This window comes from Pongo abelii, chromosome 6, assembly GCF_028885655.2.
Source record: "Pongo abelii isolate AG06213 chromosome 6, NHGRI_mPonAbe1-v2.0_pri, whole genome shotgun sequence".
NCBI classification, from domain to species: domain Eukaryota; kingdom Metazoa; phylum Chordata; class Mammalia; order Primates; family Hominidae; genus Pongo; species Pongo abelii.
In genome coordinates this window covers 2237171-2253693 of record NC_071991.2, presented here as the reverse complement: position 1 = coordinate 2253693, position 16523 = coordinate 2237171, and the positions used below count along the sequence as shown (strand labels likewise).

The 16523-nt window shown below is 56.0% G+C and overlaps 1 protein-coding gene across 30 annotated transcripts in view; it reads left to right on the top strand.

Annotated features, from left to right (window-relative positions):
* MAD1L1 (mitotic arrest deficient 1 like 1) overlaps positions 1–16523 on the top strand; it is a 414737-nt gene that overhangs the window by 635 nt on the left and 397579 nt on the right. For 6 of the 30 annotated variants that reach the window (XM_054545712.1, XM_063725869.1, XM_002817643.4 and 3 more), the window contains exons 2-8: positions 1647–1826; positions 2235–2394; positions 7044–7184; positions 9758–9937; positions 13115–13239; positions 14531–14612; positions 16284–16414. In XM_054545712.1, coding sequence (XP_054401687.1) covers positions 2245–2394; positions 7044–7184; positions 9758–9937; positions 13115–13239; positions 14531–14612; positions 16284–16414 — 809 coding nt within the window. In that variant the 5' untranslated portion in view covers positions 1647–1826; positions 2235–2244. Of the gene's footprint in view, positions 1–1646; positions 1827–2234; positions 2395–7043; positions 7185–9757; positions 9938–13114; positions 13240–14530; positions 14613–16232; positions 16415–16523 lie in introns of all 30 variants that reach the window. The other 24 variants (XM_054545702.1, XM_054545707.1, XM_054545704.1 and 21 more) reach the window with 14 other exon arrangements.

Below are 16523 nucleotides of genomic sequence, written 5' to 3'. Positions count from 1 at the left end.
GCAAGGGCCACCCTGATCTCGTCTGGGCAATGGAGGAATTGGGCTGTGGAGCCTCCTTCCAGGCGGGCCTGCCTCTGCGGGGCTGGCAGCCTGGGGAGCTCAGGCCTCTGCTTGCACCAGGCCAAGGTTCTTGTTAAATGGAAACTCAGAAACTGTGCAGCTGCAGAAGTTCTACCTTTGCTGTTAAACGTGCTTGGCTGTTCCCTAGTTGTGGCTGGTGGGCCGGCCTGCCATGAGCCCATAGTAAGCGCCGGTGTTAGGGGTGCAAAGTTCTTTTCTGCGGCTTGTCTTCAGTCTTCCAAAGCCAGACAGACCCAAGTTCCAATCTCTGTTCTGTAACTTTTTGAAGCTTCGGTTTCATCATCTCTAGAATCTGTGTAAAAAGACCTAATTCATCATCCGGTTAAGACTGAGCTTACAAATATAGTGCTGGTCAACCTGCAGCTGCATTCCCATCATGTAGCAGTGGAAGACTTGAGGGATATTGATCCCGTTCCCCACAACTTTGCAAGTAGATTTCATTGTCATGAGTTTACAGATGAGAAAACTGAAGTTCAAGAAGTCTCGGTGCTCGGAAATGTCAGATACCTTTCTTTCCGGTACCTAGTTGAAAATAGTAGTAGTACTTATTAATGTCACTGGAAATAAACAGTGAAAATTAGCACAGCTGTGATGATCATCATCTTTACTGTCACTATTGCATACCTCGTTTCTGATTCCCAGAGGCCAGATTTTTTTTTTTTAATTATTATTTTTTTTGAAACGGAGTCTTGCTCTGTGGCTCAAGCTGGAATGCAGTGGCGCGATCTCAGTTCACTGCACCCTCCGCCTCCTGGGTTCAAGAATTTCTCCTGTCCCAGCCTCCCAGTCTCTACTAAAGCTGGGATTACAGGTGCACGCCACCACATCCAGCTTTAGCAGAGACGGGGTTTCACCATGTTGGCCAGGCTGGTCTCGAACTCCTGACCTCTGGTGATCTGCCCGTCTTGACCTCGCAAAGTGCTGGGATTACAGGCATGAGCCACAGTGCCTGGCCTTAATTTATATTTATTTATTTATTTTGAGGCACAGTCTCACTGTGTTACCCAGGCTGGAGTACAGTGATGCGGTCTCAGCTCACTGCAACCTCTGCCTCTCAGTTTCAAGCGATTCTTGTGCCACAGCCTCCTGAGTAGCTGGGATTACAGGCGCACACCACCACACCCAGCTAGTTTTTGTATTTTATTAGAGATGGGGTTTTGCCACGTTGGCCAATCTGGTCTTGAACTCCGGACCTCAAGTGATCTGCCTGCCTCCGCCTCCCAAAGTGCTGGGATTAGAGGCGTGAACCACCCCGCCTGGGCAAGAGGCCAGACTTTTTTGTGAGTGTTCCTGGTAGGTAGTTTCAGGCATCAACTGACTGGATTCAGGAATTCCTAGAAACCTGGGAAAGCATCATTTTTGTTTTTGGGTGTGCCTGTTGAGGGTGTTTCCAGAGGAGATGAGCTTGGGAATCTGAGTGGACCAGGTGCTGAAGATCCATCCTCAGTGTCGGGGGCACCATCCAAGAGCCTGGGGGCCTGGAGAGGACAAAAACACAGAAAAGGCGAATGTGTCCATCTGCCTGCGGGAGCTGGGATACACTCTTCCTCTCCTCTCCTCAACAGCAGCACTCCAAGCTCGCCGGCCTTTCGTCTCTAGGACTTGTCCCAGCAGTCCCTCGAACTGAGAATTACACCATTGGCCCTCCTGGCTCTGAGGCCTTCAGACTTGGACTGTGTCACACTGCCAGGCTTCTAGGGCTCCGGCTTGCAGACGGCCTGTTGTGGGACAGTCTCTCTAATCGCGTGAGTCAGTTTCCCTAATAAAGCCCTTCTCGTGTGTCTGTCTCTGTGTCCGGTTGGCTCTGTCTCTCTGGAGAACCCTCTTACAGTGCAGTGGGGGAACGTGCCACCTGAGTGCTGAGCCCCGCCTCCTGGGCGCCAGCTGTCCATCTGTCCATGTGCAACTGAGACTGAATTGGTGGCTTGCTGGTGGGGATTTGGTGGCATGCTTTCTTGCTTCCATTTTTTGTCTGGTAAATTGGCAGCATGGCTCCCAGTTGCCATTGAAGAATGTGGTTACAGGCATGGGTGTATTATGGGCTCCAGTGAGTGTTAGGGGAGTGGGGCTGTCCAGAGGCTCTGCTGACTGCACAGCTGATGATGGCACGTGGAAAAGCTGGCCCTGACCTGTCCTTTTTCTGTCCCCGGAAGGAAAGCAACCATGGAAGACCTGGGGGAAAACACCACGGTTTTATCCACCCTGAGATCTTTGAACAACTTCATCTCTCAGCGTGTGGAGGGAGGATCTGGACTGGATGTTTCCACCTCGGCCCCAGGTTCTCTGCAGATGCAGTACCAGCAGAGCATGCAGGTGAGCGCCTGGTGGGAGTCTTCTCTGGAGAGACCCTAGGCCCAGGCAGGCCTGTTCAAGTCCCACATAGTTCAGGTGAGCAGCATGTGCTGGGATGGGGGTCTCTGGGGAGACCCTGGGCCCAGGCAGGCCTGTTCAAGTCCCACATAGTTCAGGTGAGCAGCATGTGCTGGGATGGGGGTCTCTGGGGAGACCCTGGGCCCAGGCAGGCCTGTTCAGGTCCCACATAGTTTAGTTCAGGTGAGCAGCATGTGCTGGGATGGGGGTCTCTGGGGAGACCCTGGGCCCAGGCAGGCCTGTTCAAGTCCCACATAGTTCAGGTGAGCAGCATGTGCTGGGATGGGGGTCTCTGGGGAGACCCTGGGCCCAGGCAGGACCTGTTCAAGTCTTCTGTAGCTGAGGTGGGTCAGTATTAGCGGGGCCTAGGGACAGCTACTCGTCTTCCAGGTCTCACTGTGGGCACTCCTCATTTTGGGGTCATAGCTGGAGGCTAGTTGGGGCCCTGAGCCATCCTGGCTTAAAGGCCTGACTTGTTAGCACCCTGAGTGGGCCTGCTGCTCAGCATTGCATTCACACAAGTGCACCCACAGACCCTGGTGACAGGATCGGAAAGCCAGTTCATTCATCTAATTGAGGACAGTACCCAAACTGCCTGGGGGAGTGAGCACCTGGACTGTCGGGAAGGCTGTGTTGGAAACACAGTGCCCAGAGTGCCCGGGCAGCCCAGAGACAAAGCCACAGCAGTGAACAGAAGGACTGGGTGTTTTGTGGTCTCAGACTGTGGAGGGCCATTTGCAGATTTTGGGGTGATTTTTACAGTTTTCTTCTATAAAATAGTTGTATTTTGTTTCATTACAAGTTCTTGGGATTGCTCACTGTAGACAAAACTGAGAGGACTCAGGCCTCCTGAAGGACTTCAGGCTCCAAAGAGTGATGAGCCCAGTCCCAGTTGGGGCTGGGATAATGGGGCTGCCAAGTGGTGGGGAGTGGTGGGGTGTGGAGTGCTGGCGAGTAGTGTCTCCAGCCTTGCCTAGGCCCTGTGGCTGCACAGGCTCCTCTAGGCTCCTCTGCCTGGACCCTCTTTCCCAGTCCCTGCTGCGGTCCCCAGAGCCATTCTGTAGTTCAGTCCCCATTAGAGGAGGCTCTGGCTTCCTGCGCTCTCAGAGCCCAGATGAGACCCTGCTGCATTTGGTGAAACTGTGTGTATATTTGTTTTGTTGCATAATTAAATTAATGTGTGTTAGAATGCTAGCTTGTGGCCGGACATGGTGGCTCACGCCTGTAATCCCAGCACTTTGGGAGGCTGAGGCGGGCGGATCATGAGGTCAGGAGATCAAGACCATCCTGGCTAACACGGTGAAACCCTGTCTCTACTAAAAATACAAAAAATTAGCTGAGCGTGGCACCTGTGGTCCCAGCTACTCGGGAGGCTGAGGCAGGAGAATGGTGTGAACCCGGGAGGCGGAGCTTCCAGTGAGCTGAGATCGTGCCACCGCACTCCAGCCTGGGTAACAGAGTGAGACCCTGTCTCAAAAAAAAAAAGAATGCTAGTTGCTAGCTTGCTCACTGCCCTTTCTTGATGAGGACTGTTTTTTATTCTGAGATTAGGTCATGTATATATATACGTGTGTGTGTATATATAATACATATGTAACTGCTCTTTTGTGAAATTACGAAGGTAATAGATAGTAGTTGTTTTTTATCACTGGCAAAATTAGAAGTTGCCAACTCTGAGCTGGTTGCAGTGGCTCACGCCTATAACCCCAGCACTTTGGGAGGCTGAGGTGGGCGGATCACTTGAGGTCAGGAATTTGAGACCAGCCTGACCAACATGGTAAAACCTCATCTCTACTAAAAATACAAAAATTAGGCGGGTGCGGGCACCTGTAATCCCACCTACTCGGGAGGCTGAGGCAGGAGAATCACTTGAACCCGGGAGGCGGAGGTTGCAGTGAGCTCTAGTGCCACTGCACTCCAGCCTGGGTGACAAGAGTTGGCAACTCTGGTCTGAAATGCTGTAATTTCAGTGATGCAAATGTCTGGGACCTCTTGGCCTATCTGTCAAAGCTGTGGGATTCTAGAGTCCGTCTTGGAGCTCGGAGGCCCCCAGTGCTCACTGGTAAAGGCCTCTCGGTGAGGGGATCAGTGATGGAGTGCGGTAGTCAGAGCAAGGTGGTGAGCAGAGTGATGGCAGCAAGCCCAGCCTTGGTCCCTGGCCCCTGTCACATCCCGTTCCTGGACTTCATCGTGGTTCTTTCTGTCCTGCTGAGCCCCCGGCGTGGCAGGGAGGGCCTGGAGAACATGGCAGGCCGGGGGAATGTGTGCTGTCTGGTTTCTCACACATCCGTGTTGATTTAATGTAAGGGCAAGCTTTCAGGGTTCCTTTCTTTCAGTTGTAGTCAGCTCCAGGCAGAGGTGGCACACCAATCAGGTGTGTCTGGGACTTCTGGTCCCTGCCAGTCGTGCCTCCTGCAGGTGGGGTGCCCACCCTTCTCGAGAGGCTCAGGCTTGACTGTAGACACAGAGGTGAGAGGAGGAAGGCTGCTGAGTTTGAAGGGCAGTCTTAGGAACCCCCAAACAGCAGCAGCTGGGAACATAGGAGTAAAGGAAGTGTGGGCTTGGGCCACCAGAAACACAGGTGGGAGGACAGAGAAACTTCCCTCCCCCGTCGTGGGCTTTCCTGGCCTTGGCACGCTTGGCATTTGGGCTGGGTAATTCTTTTTTCTCAGGACTTTCTTGTGCATTGTGGGCTGTTTAACGACTTCCCTGGCCTCTACCCCCTGGATGCCAGCCAGCAGCACACACATGTGGCCACCCCCCTGTGACAATCAGGTATCTCCAGACAGGGCCAGATGTTCCCAGGGGCAAAACCGGACCCCACTGGGAACCACCACTCTACTCTGGTGCTTCTCAAACTTTCATGTGCATGTGAACGCCCTGAGAATGTGTTTAAAAAGAAGTTTCTTTTTTTCTTTTGGAGATAGGGTCTTACTCTGTCACCCAGGCTGGAGTGCAGTGGTACAGTGTTGGCTCACTGCAGCCTCCGTCTCCTGGGTTCAAGCGATTCTCCCTCCTCAGCCTCCCGAGTAGCTGAGATTACAGGTGCGTACCACCACATCCGGCTAATTTTTCTAGTTTTGAGTAGAGACAGGGTTTCACCATCTTGGCCAGGCTGGTCTCAAACCCTGACCCCAAGTTATGTACCCACCTTGGCCCCCCGAACTGCTGGGATTACAGGCGTGAGCCACCACACCCGGCCTAGATTCTTTTGTTGTTTTTGAGACAAATTGTTGCCCTGTCATCCAGGCTGGAGTGCAGTGGTGTGATCTTGGCTCACTGCAACCTCCGCCTCCGGGGTTCAAGCAATTCTCCTGCCTCAGCCTGAGTAGCTGGGATTACAGGTGCGCATCACCACGCCCAGCTAATTTTTGTATTTTTAGTAGAGACGGGGTTTCCCCATGTTGGCCAGGCTGGTCTTGAACTCCTGGCCTCAAGTGATCCACCCGCCTTGGCCTCCCAAAGTCCTGGGATTACGGGCATGAGCCACCGCACCCAACCTAAAGAGAAGGTTCTGACTGAGTAGGTCTGGGCTGTAGTCTGCGACTCTGCATTCGTTAAGTGCCGGGAGATGCCACACTGCAAGGCTCTGGGCCATGTGAAGAGTCAGTGACTCTGCCTTTTCCTTCAGCTGAGCAGGTTGTACCCAAAGGCCGGCTCTGGAACTATTTGACAAGTCTTCTGGGGCTCTTTGAGGCTCAGCTCACCTGTAATCACTAGCCCTGTGTGTTACGCACACTTCTGAGAGGGCCCCCAGATTCCAGGCTCCTTGTGCACACTCACCTTCCTGCTGCCTCCCAGGTTTTAGTCCATTACTGAGTAGGTATCATTGCTGTGGGATTGCGCAGATGTAATTAAGGTCTAAGATCTGTTGACCTTGAGATAGGGAGATTACCTGGATAGGAATCCTTGATAGGAATCAAGATTCCTTGACAGGAAGTGGCTTGATCCACTTCCTGGGTGGGCTTGATGTACTCACCTGAGCCTTTTAAGTCTGAGTCCAGACGTCCGAGGCAGAGCAGTCAGAGACATGGCAGGAGAGGAATTTGATGAGGGAGATTGGACGTGGTTGACTTTGGAGATGGAGAGGGCCGTGTGGCAAGGGATGTGGGCAGCACCTAGGAGTTGATGGCTGCACTGGGCTGGCAGCTGGTCGGGAAGGAGAGCTCATTCTCCATCTCTGTGAGCTTGTGAGAAGATGCTGAGCTCCACGTGAGAACATGTCCTGGCCGACTGCATTGATTTTTAGTCTGGGAGACCCTGGTCAGAGAATGCAGCCACCTACGTCTGGACTTCTGACCCACAGAGCCATTGGCTGGTAAATAAATGGGTGGCATTCGAGGCCGTTGCGTTCACTAATATGCTTAATGTCATGTCAAAAGACGTCTTCCTCCTCCCAGGCTTTTTCACCTTCTCGTTTCCTGCCCCTCCCCTGTTCCCCAGCCTGGGGCCCAGTGGCTGGGCCACATTGAGACTTAGCACGGGATCTGCGGGAATGGGTGCTCAGGGAGTGTGTCTGCTGCACTGAGTCACTCACCTTGTTTGATGCAGTCACTGAGGATTCTGTTTTTCTTTGGGTACGACCTGCTCAGCTGGAGGAAAGAGCAGAGCAGATCCGTTCGAAGTCCCACCTCATCCAGGTGGAGCGGGAGAAGATGCAGATGGAGCTAAGTCACAAGAGGGCTCGAGTGGAGCTGGAGAGAGCGGCCAGCACCAGTGCCAGGAACTATGAGGTGGGTTCAGGCGGGGCGAACCCAGGAAGCAAGGGGGCTGTGCACGGTACCTGCCAGGTTGTAAGAAATCAGATCCCAGTCCCTGGGAGCAAGAGGGCTGTGCACGGTACCTGCCAGGCCGTAGGAAATCAGAACCCAGCTGGCTGGAAGCCTGACATGCCCTGTGTCATGGTTTCCAGGACATTCCTTCTGAGGCCACTCATGCTGTGGGGCAGGTATCAGTTATGCTTGATGTCCTAGAGGAGGGTGGCATGAAATGGGAACACTTGCTGTGTCTGTTCGTTGAGGCTGCGGTGCTGGCACAGATTCTTTTGCTGGGTCTCCTGGTTTCCTCTTCCCTCTGGAAGAATTGGAATGCAGGTCTGGCAGAAATGCCAAGTGTGTAGGAGTGACAGGCTTAGGAGGTCACGGGGTGGATCAGGGTCTCGGGTCCATGCTGGGTCTTGGGGTTGGAGGGCCCTAGCAAAGGGTGCTGGCCTCAATGGCGGCTCTGTGTTGCTCCTGGCTCACCCAGGGCAGCAGGGAAAACACCCTGTCCTTGGGGAGGGAATTAGGTTTCCACTGAGTGTGCAGATCCCCTCTGCTCTGATGAACAGCACTTTGCCAGGGTTTCAGTCAGTGCTGATCACTTGTGGAAATGCTGCCAAGGTTCAGGCAGAGTATTAGGCGGAAAGTCTCCCTGGCCTCCATGCCCTCTCTTGGCGGGTGGATGTCCAGCCCCGCCCTGACATCATGCGGTTTATTCACACACTCTCCTGGGCCCTAGAAAAATAGCTCACGTCTTCCGGGGTGTGATGCTGGTTGGATTCCTTGCCCCTGGCCTGCAGATCCTGGCTGCGGTGTGCGCTGTGTGGGCTCAGTGAGCCTGAGGCACCGCTGGGGTGGGGGCCACTGCCTCAGGGTTGGCTCCGTTGCTGCTTTGAGAGCTGTTTTCCCTTTTTCCCTGAGAGGTGGGGCTTTTGCTCATGGCCTTGGTGGGTCCTAGGAGGGACAGTCCTAGAGGAGTTGGTGGGAAGCGGAGGGCAAGGCCACAGGAATCTCCCTGACTATTGAGATTCCCTTGTTAGGGGTGGAGAGGAGGCACCAGGTCATTAGTCTGGAGGCACCGTGCTCATGGCATGGCTGTGGCTGTCAGGCAGGAGGGACAGTGTGCAGCTGTTGGAGTTCCTCTGGGCCGAGAGTCCCTGAGGGCAGGGCCCACCCGACTCTGCCCAGGATCTCCATTGTGTGGCACAGCTTATGGCATTTTATGGGTGCTCACAAATGTTGGATTGAGGGAGGGGTCATTGTAGGGTCTCCGGGAACCCTTTCTTGGGGAAATCCAAGGATGCAGGTGACTGGGCTTACACCTGGGGCTCCCTGCTGAGCTCCAGCCACCTTCTAACAGGCCTGTCCTTCCTTGCCCACAGACACAGCTGCACGGGACCCCAGGAGCAGTCAGAACCAGTAGTTTTCCAATTGTTCCTTGTAGTTCCACCTGGAAATACCTATTGGGGGCGAGACTTAAGTGTCTGAAGTCCAAGGACCTGCTGGCTGCCCTCTCTGCACTGGGACTGGCAGTACCAGGCCTGGTGCCACATCTGGCTGTGGTGGTGCTGAGCGGAGCCCTGTGCCAACCCCATCTCTTGTTCTGCATCACAGAAGGGTCTCTTGGTTGTTGTGAGGCAGCCCTTGCAGCTCACAAGGGCTGGAGTCCCTCCGAGGTGGCGGGTTAGCCTCTCTCAGAAGGCGGCCGCCTCTGTCACAGCTCTCCTGGGTTTTGGGCTGGAGTACCCGGGATGAGGACAGCACAAGCTCATACTCCACCTGGGGCTCCGGGAGTGCTTGGTGCTTCCTGAGGAAGGCAGGGCGAGAGGGTCCCAGACTGCCGGGCTCCACCAGGACTCACCGCCTTCACTTCCTGGGACTCCGGTACCTGGCAGTGAACTCTGGAGGGCCTGCGGGTCATTAGAGTCAGGAGGTCTGAGTGTGGCTCTTGGTTATGTCCCATCCCAACCAGTGAGAGCCACGCGGCCTCCCTAAGGCCAGTCGTGGGGGGTGGCTCTGGAGGTTTTTGTGAGATGGGGTGCATGTGTGGCAGATTTGAGCCCAGTGTAAACTGCTTCTGTCTGCAGCCTCCTGTCCACGCCGCCCGTCTCTGCCCCTGTTGTCTGCTCGCTGGGGGAGTGCCAGCTCATTTCAGTGCTGGCCAGAGCGTAGACAGGATTTGCTGGTGCTATGAAAGCTCAGCTTCTCCCCAAGGTCAATGCTGAATTTTAGATTTCCTGTGCCCCTCTCCCTGCAGAGGCAACTGCTGAGCAGACGGTGTGATAAACGTGTGTGTGATCTGTGCCAAGTGCCCTTCTGGGAGCCCTGGCCTCGCACAGTGCTTACCGTCGTGGTGCCTCAGCAGGGGCGCCAATGCTGGAGCTGGGTCCCAGGTCCCGTCCTGGTTCTGCCGCTGACTTGGCTGACGGGTCCTGCTTGGCTCTTTTTTGCGCCTCGGCATGTTCTGAGAGAGGTGTGGGGGTGAGGGCTCCTCACTGACCCTCCCGTGGGTGGCACGTGGTATCTGACTCTTGCTCTCTTGACAGCGCGAGGTCGACCGCAACCAGGAGCTACTGACGCGCATCCGGCAGCTTCAGGAGCGGGAGGCCGGGGCGGAGGAGAAGATGCAGGAGCAGCTGGAGCGCAACAGGCAGTGTCAGCAGAACCTGGATGCTGCCAGCAAGAGGCTGCGTGAGAAAGAGGACAGCCTGGCCCAGGCCGGCGAGGTGAGCAGGGCCTCTGCTGCGCAGGGCCCACCCTCCCGGAGCTGTTTTCCCGAGGAGAGGGAGTGCATGCTCTCGTTTGCCACTGCAGCGCCTGCTTGTGTTTTCAATTGTGCTTCCCACACAGGAAGCTGTGTTTTGTGCATAGTTGTCATCAGTAGACGTATTAATTTTCCATTCTGTAGTTTTCAGTTAAAAAGTTGAGACCTTGGGCCGGGCGCAGTGGCTCACGCCTGTAATGCCAGCACTTTGGGAGGCCGAGGTGGCTGGATCATCTGAGTCGGGAGTTGGAGAGCAGCCTGACCAACATGGTGAAACCTCGTCTCTACTAAAAATACAAAAATTAGCCAGGCGTGGTGGTGCATGCCTGTAGTCCCAGCCTGTGGGACTCGGGAGGCTGAGGCAGGAGAATCGCTTGAACCTGGGAGGTGGAGGTTGCAGTGAGCTGAGATCACACCATTGCACTCCAGCCTGGGCAACACGGCGAGACTCTGTCTCAAAAAAAAAAAAAAAAAAAAGTTAAGCACTTTTTTGCCTTTGTAATTATGATTTTAATGGCTGATGAATCCGTTTTTTGTTGTTTGTGGACGTTTAGTGTGTTTGCGTTCGCTCGTGTATATATGCAACAGGTAGTCTTCCCTCAGCCCTCGCTTCTGTTGACTTTGGACAGACCCCTAGGACTGGGTTATAAGGTCCCCAGCGATGGTGGTCTCTGCAGCGGTTGTTCTCAGAGCCCTGGCTGGGGGCTCCAATTTCCCCGTAGCCTTCCCTGTCGTGGATGGTGGTCTTTTCTGGAAATAGCTGTTGTTTTGTCAGGAGGCTTAAGTAGGCACATCTGGATTTGCATTTCTTTGACTATCCGCAAGGATTACAGGCATCTGATGGCGTCGGAGAATTGCCTCTGAACCGGAGCCTGTGTGAACCGCAGTCCTGGTGAAGGTTGCTTGCATTTTAGAAGCAGCCCAGACGTGGTCGCTGGTGGAAATTGGAATCTTCTGACCTCTCCTGTCCTTTTTCTGCGGCGATCAAGATCGCTGGTGCCAAGAGGAAACATGAAAATCTGCTGGCCTGGGGGTGGAGGCGTGGTGGGGGTGGGGTGGGCGTGCAGCGGGGGTCCTGGAGGGGTCCAGAAACTGGCCGTGGGTCCTTTCTGTGGCCGTGCTGGGGAAGCGTGTTCAGGTTGTGCCGTGGGTCCTTTCTGTGGCCGTGCTGGGGAAGCGTGTTCAGGTTGTGCCGTGGGTCCTTTCTGTGGCCATGCTGGGGAAGTGTGTTCAGGTTGTTCACCCATCTGCTTCTGGAGGGAACGTTGGCAGGAGAGGAGGTATGATTGGCTCCTGAGAAGCTGCTCTTGCCTTACCCGTGCTCTGGGTTCCTGTTCCCATGTGCTGGGCTGTGCTGGAGGCGGGCCGGGGGCTGTCCCTGCTGCCTGCGGGCGCCTGTGGTTCCATGGGGGAGGGTGAGTTGTGCCCAGCACTTCATGAGGGGCAGAGGAGCAGGAGACTGCAGGAGCCGCAGGGCGGTGCCCAGTGGGGTGGGGCGCGGCGAGGGGAAGATGGTGGCGCTGCAGGTGCTGCTGCTTTGGCCTGTCATGTCTAAGCCGAGGTGGCAGCTCTCAGGGAAGCCCTCCCTGCTCACTAGGCCTTGACTGCCTTCTTCTGTCACAGGGCCCTGATTGTCACGCTCCTTACTCTGGAATTATCTTATGTGCCTCTTCCTTGCCAGCTGTCCGGTGTCCCCTACAACACGGGTGCCCCTGTGGGCAGGTGGGCTCGGCCCTGCATCTGGCCTTGCCCCTGGCACACGGGGTGTATTAATTGAGTTCAGAAGACCTCTGGGAGGATGTGTTTACTGTTAGTATGATTTTAATACCTTTCTTCTTTTTTGACTCCCAGGTTGATGCTTCACTGTTGTGGTGAAGTAAACCGTATATATTGTGGGCGTGTGGGGAGCACACAGCCCCCATGCGGGCCTTCCCAGAGTGGCGTGGGGTGGACAGCGGTGATAGGCTTCAGCAGGCCCTGAGCTGGGCATGGGTTCTCAGGGACAGGGAAATGAGTGCCGAGGCCTCCTTGTTTGCGGAGGGTGCCGCCCAGCCAGGCCCACCCAGGTCTGTGTGAGTTTGCCTTTGTCCTGCCCTGGGTGCATGGTCCCTAGAGCTGACATCACGCCCATGTGTTTCCGTGTGTTAACTTACAGTGATGCTTCTCAGGGTCTGTCTGGCTTTTCACATTGGCTCGACCCACGTGCTCTTTCTTTCTCTGAGGACACCTGGGGTTTTCTGAGCTTTTCCAGAGGATTAGGGTCCTCCGAAGGTTGCCTGGTGGGGGTGGTCAGGATGAAGCGTGGGGTTCTGTCGTGTGCGGGTGCCGTGGTGTCAGGCGGACCTGCTGTCCTGGAGGCTGCCAGAGGGGCAGCTGGCTTTGCTCCGGGGCCGCCTCCCCAGGGGCACTCCTGCCCGTGCCACGCGCTCCCCTTCCAAGCGCACGGCCTCCCCAGCAGGTACCGCCCTGCCCCTTGCACAGCCTCTGTCTTTGTCCTGTTGGTTGGCCAGTGCCTTGCTGTTGTTCGAGGGCGATGTCATTAGCAAACAGCCAGCATAGTAGCATTGGGGTGGCTAGGGAGGGATGACAGGAGCCATGGTTGGTGGGAAGACCGACGTGATGGTGTGGTGGGTATGTGGATGTCTGGTGGGACTTTGGGAGCGTGGGGCACTGGCACAGAGACTGCCAGGTGCCAGGCCTGAGAGTCCAGGCCCATCTTGGTTGGTGGGGGCTTTTGCTTCTGAAGCCGCCTCACCGAGCCTCCTTTCCAGGGGCCCTGGCTGAGGCCTGGGTCTCCTCCGTCAGCTCCTGGGTGGCTCGTGGCAGGCTCTGGGCTGTGCTGCTCTGGAGCACCAGGAGGAGTGTGGGCCCTGCGTGTGAGCGTCTGCCTGATCTGTGTCCTCCAGAAGGAGGTGGCTCTGCCCCCTGGCCCTCTGCTCCCCTGCTCCCCTTGCCCCCTTGCCATCTGCCCCCCTACGCCTCTGCCCGATGCCCCTCTGCCCCCTTATTCCTCTGCCTCCTGCCCTGATTATAGCACGTGGGTGGTGTCACCTCTCCGCTCTTCTCATCTCCATGTGCAGGCTCCTTCCACGCATGGGCTCCACTCGCTGAGCAGCTCTCTGGTCCCCTCTCCTTTTAGACCATCAACGCACTGAAGGGGAGGGTCTCGGAACTGCAGTGGAGCGTGATGGACCAGGAGATGCGGATGAAGCGCCTGCAGTCGGAGAAGCAGGAGCTGCAGGAACAGCTGGACCTGCAACACAAGTGGGCGGGGCCCGGGTGGGGTCGGGGGTCGGGTCATGTGTGGGGGCATGCGTCCCGCCTCTCTCTTGGTGGCTGGGTGGGATGTGGATACACTCCCAGATGCTGTCCTAATTCACAGACAGTCAAGAGGGGCAGACGCTGAGGCCTCTGGAGCCAGGACCATGAGCCCAGAAAGTGTCCTGATGTTCCTGGAGCAGAGTGGGGGCAACAACTTCCTCCCCCTCCTTCTTAGAGAGGGCTCCTGCAGAGCCAGATTTTACTTTATTTTTTGAGACAGGGTCTCACTCTGTCGTCCAGCCTGGAGTGCAATGGTGTAATCATGGTGTAATCATGGCTCACTGTAGCCTCAACCTCCTGGGCTCAAGTGATCCTCCTGCCTTAGCCTCCCAAGTAACTGAGTCTGCAAGCATGTGCAGTACACCTGGCTAATTTTTTTTTTTTTTTTGAGATTGAGTCTCGCTCTGTCACCCAGGCTGGAGTGCAGTGGCACCATCTCGGCTCACTGCAGCCTCCGCCTCCTGGGTTCAGTGATTCTCCTGCCTCAGCCTCCTGAGTAACTGGGATTAGTTTTGCACCTGGCTAATTTTAAAAAACGTTTTGTAGAGATGGCGGACTCGCTTTGTCACCCAGGCTGGTCTTGAGCTCCTGGCCTCGAGTGATCCTCCTGCCTCAGCCTCCTAGAGTGCTGGGATCCCAGGCTGAGCCGCCGTACCCTGCTGAGGGCTAGGTTGAAAGGGCAGCATCATGCCTTGGAGGTGGAGGGGGCGTGGCTGGGAAGGGATGTCCAGGCACAGGGCTGAGCCGAGGCACAGACGTGAGAGCCTTGTCTGGAGGTGCGGTCAGGAGACTGTGGGCGTCTCCTGCAGACTTGGACCCTTCCATCAACAGATGTGGTTTTAGGAGAGTTCTAGTTCTGTAGTAGAGAGGAGAGGTCATTCCTGGGTGGGGCCCTGCCGCAGCTGCACCAGGGCTGGGGGTTGCCGCAGGCACGTGAGAGCTGTGGGTTCCACTGTTGGAGAGGACCTTGCAGGTGGCCTGGGCTCACCGCGCACCCTGTCTGGATGAGCAGACTGAGGCCTGAGAGCCAGCCCACAGGGGCTGGGGCCTGGGACCTTGGGGTACCCATGCAGTGGAGTGTGTGTTGTGGGGGGTCTGTGCCGCTGGGGGGTCCTGAACCTTGGGGTGGGAGTGAACGTGCGTGGGTCTGTGCTGGGGTGGGTTTCAGGCTGAAGAGAATTGTTGGCCTTGCCACATGCCTGTTTCTGTGTGTGATGTATTTTTATTTCAATAGAAAATGCCAGGAAGCCAATCAGAAAATCCAGGAACTCCAGGCCAGCCAAGAAGCAAGAGCAGACCACGAGCAGCAGATTAAGGTGAGTCACTCCGTGTCAGTGCCTTGTGGACATCCCTGTGGTGGCGTTGACTCTCCTGCCCCTGTTGGCCTTTCTGCGCTGGTGCCGAGCTCTGTGGTCCTTCTGTGAGGTTAGCTGCTGCCCTGTGTGCTGGGCATTGTGATGGGCACCAGGGATGCCGTGGTGAATGAGGCAGATGCTTCCGCTCTCGGGAGCGTGTATTCTACAGGAGGGAGACTGACCACAAACACCGAGAGAAAATGTCCGTGTGTGTGATGACGTCAAGTACTGATGAGTGTGAGAAGATGCTACAGGCATAGGGAAGTTGAGAAAGCTGCCCACAGTTGCACAGCTGGAGCTGGATCTCAGTCAGGGCATCTGACTCAAGCTCAGGCTGTGCCTTTTCCCTGCGGAGGACATGTCAGGGAGATGTTGACTCCAGATCCCTCTCCTGCCTCCTGTTGCCTGGAGAGCAGCCTCCAGACCCTGTGCTCTGGCCGTGCCCTCTCAGCCCCTATGCACCCTCACCTCCACACTTCACACCAGCTCTTCCTGGCTGCAGAGCTGACCGGCACCCCCAACCTAGCCTCTGCCATGTCCCCTCCTCGTGGTGGTCCCTGGCCCCTCGCAGCCCTCAGCCCACCTCTCAGGATTTTCTGGCTGGCAGGGCGATGGACTCTGTTAGTGTTTGTTGAATGACCGTCTGGTTTGGTCGTGGTTTCATACTCTGCCTGTTCAGTGACTTGCTGCTCACAGATGCCAGCTGTCTGTGTCCCAAGGGGACTGGGTACTGTAGGGAAAAGCCTGTCCTCACTATTGGAAAGACTGAGCTGTCACACTTGGTGCTAGAGTGGCAGAAGTGGGCTTGACACGGGAGGGGGTGGGATGTTTTACCATGGAGTGCCATCCTGGACCAGACTTGAGACAGACTTTTGCTCCTGGAGAGCTCCCCAAGGGCAGGTGGTGAACACAGCAGCCCGGCGGTGTGCAGTGTGAATGCCAGCTCCCAGTACGCGGGGTGCTGGGAGGACGGCGCTGGGAAGAGCTGCCCTGGAGTGGATGCTGAGGCTCAGTATTGGAAGCAGTTTCGAGGGCCCTGGTGCAGCCCAGGAAGGCCTCCCACAGGAGAGTCCTGAGGCATGGAGGCTGCTGAGAACCTGGGGCAGTTTAGCGGAGGAACTTTGTGACCTCAGTGACTTTAATTTTTAATGGATGGTATTTTCTAGAGCAATTTGAGGTTCACAGCAAAATGAGCAGAAGGTAAAGCTCCTGTGTACCCTCTGCCCCCCTCCAACACCGACAGCCTCTCCTGGTGGAGTGGAGCACGTGGGACGGTGATGAACCCGCCTGGACACATCAGTGTCACGCACAGTCCACGGGTCACGCGAGGGTCACTCTTGGAGTGGGACAGTGTATGGTTCGGGCAGATGTAAAATGTTCTATATTTGCCGTTAGAGTGTCGCACAGAAAAGTTTTACTGCCTAAAAATCCTCTCTGCTGCCCCAGTCAATCCCTGCCTCTCTCCTGAGCCCTTGACAACCCCCGCCTTTCCCAGAACGTCCTGTGGTTGGACCCTGCAGCGCGTGTAGCTGTTGCAGACCGGCTTCCTTCTCTTAGCCGTGTGCGTGTGATTTTCTCCAGGTCTCTTCGTGGCTCATGTTTCCCCTCTTCTCTGTCCCTGGCCTCCATCAGGATCTGGAGCAGAAGCTGTCCCTGCAAGAGCAGGATGCAGCAATTGTGAAGAACATGAAGTCTGAGCTGGTGCGGCTCCCTAGGCTGGAACGGGAGCTGAAGCAGCTGCGGGAGGAGAGTGCGCGCCTGCGGTGAGGGGTTGTGGGGGATGGGGCAGCCGCCTCGAGTGAGTCTGGGTTTGTGTGCATGGAGCCCACCGTGCAGACCCTGTAGGGGCAGGGCTCCTGGGCTCTTGGCCTT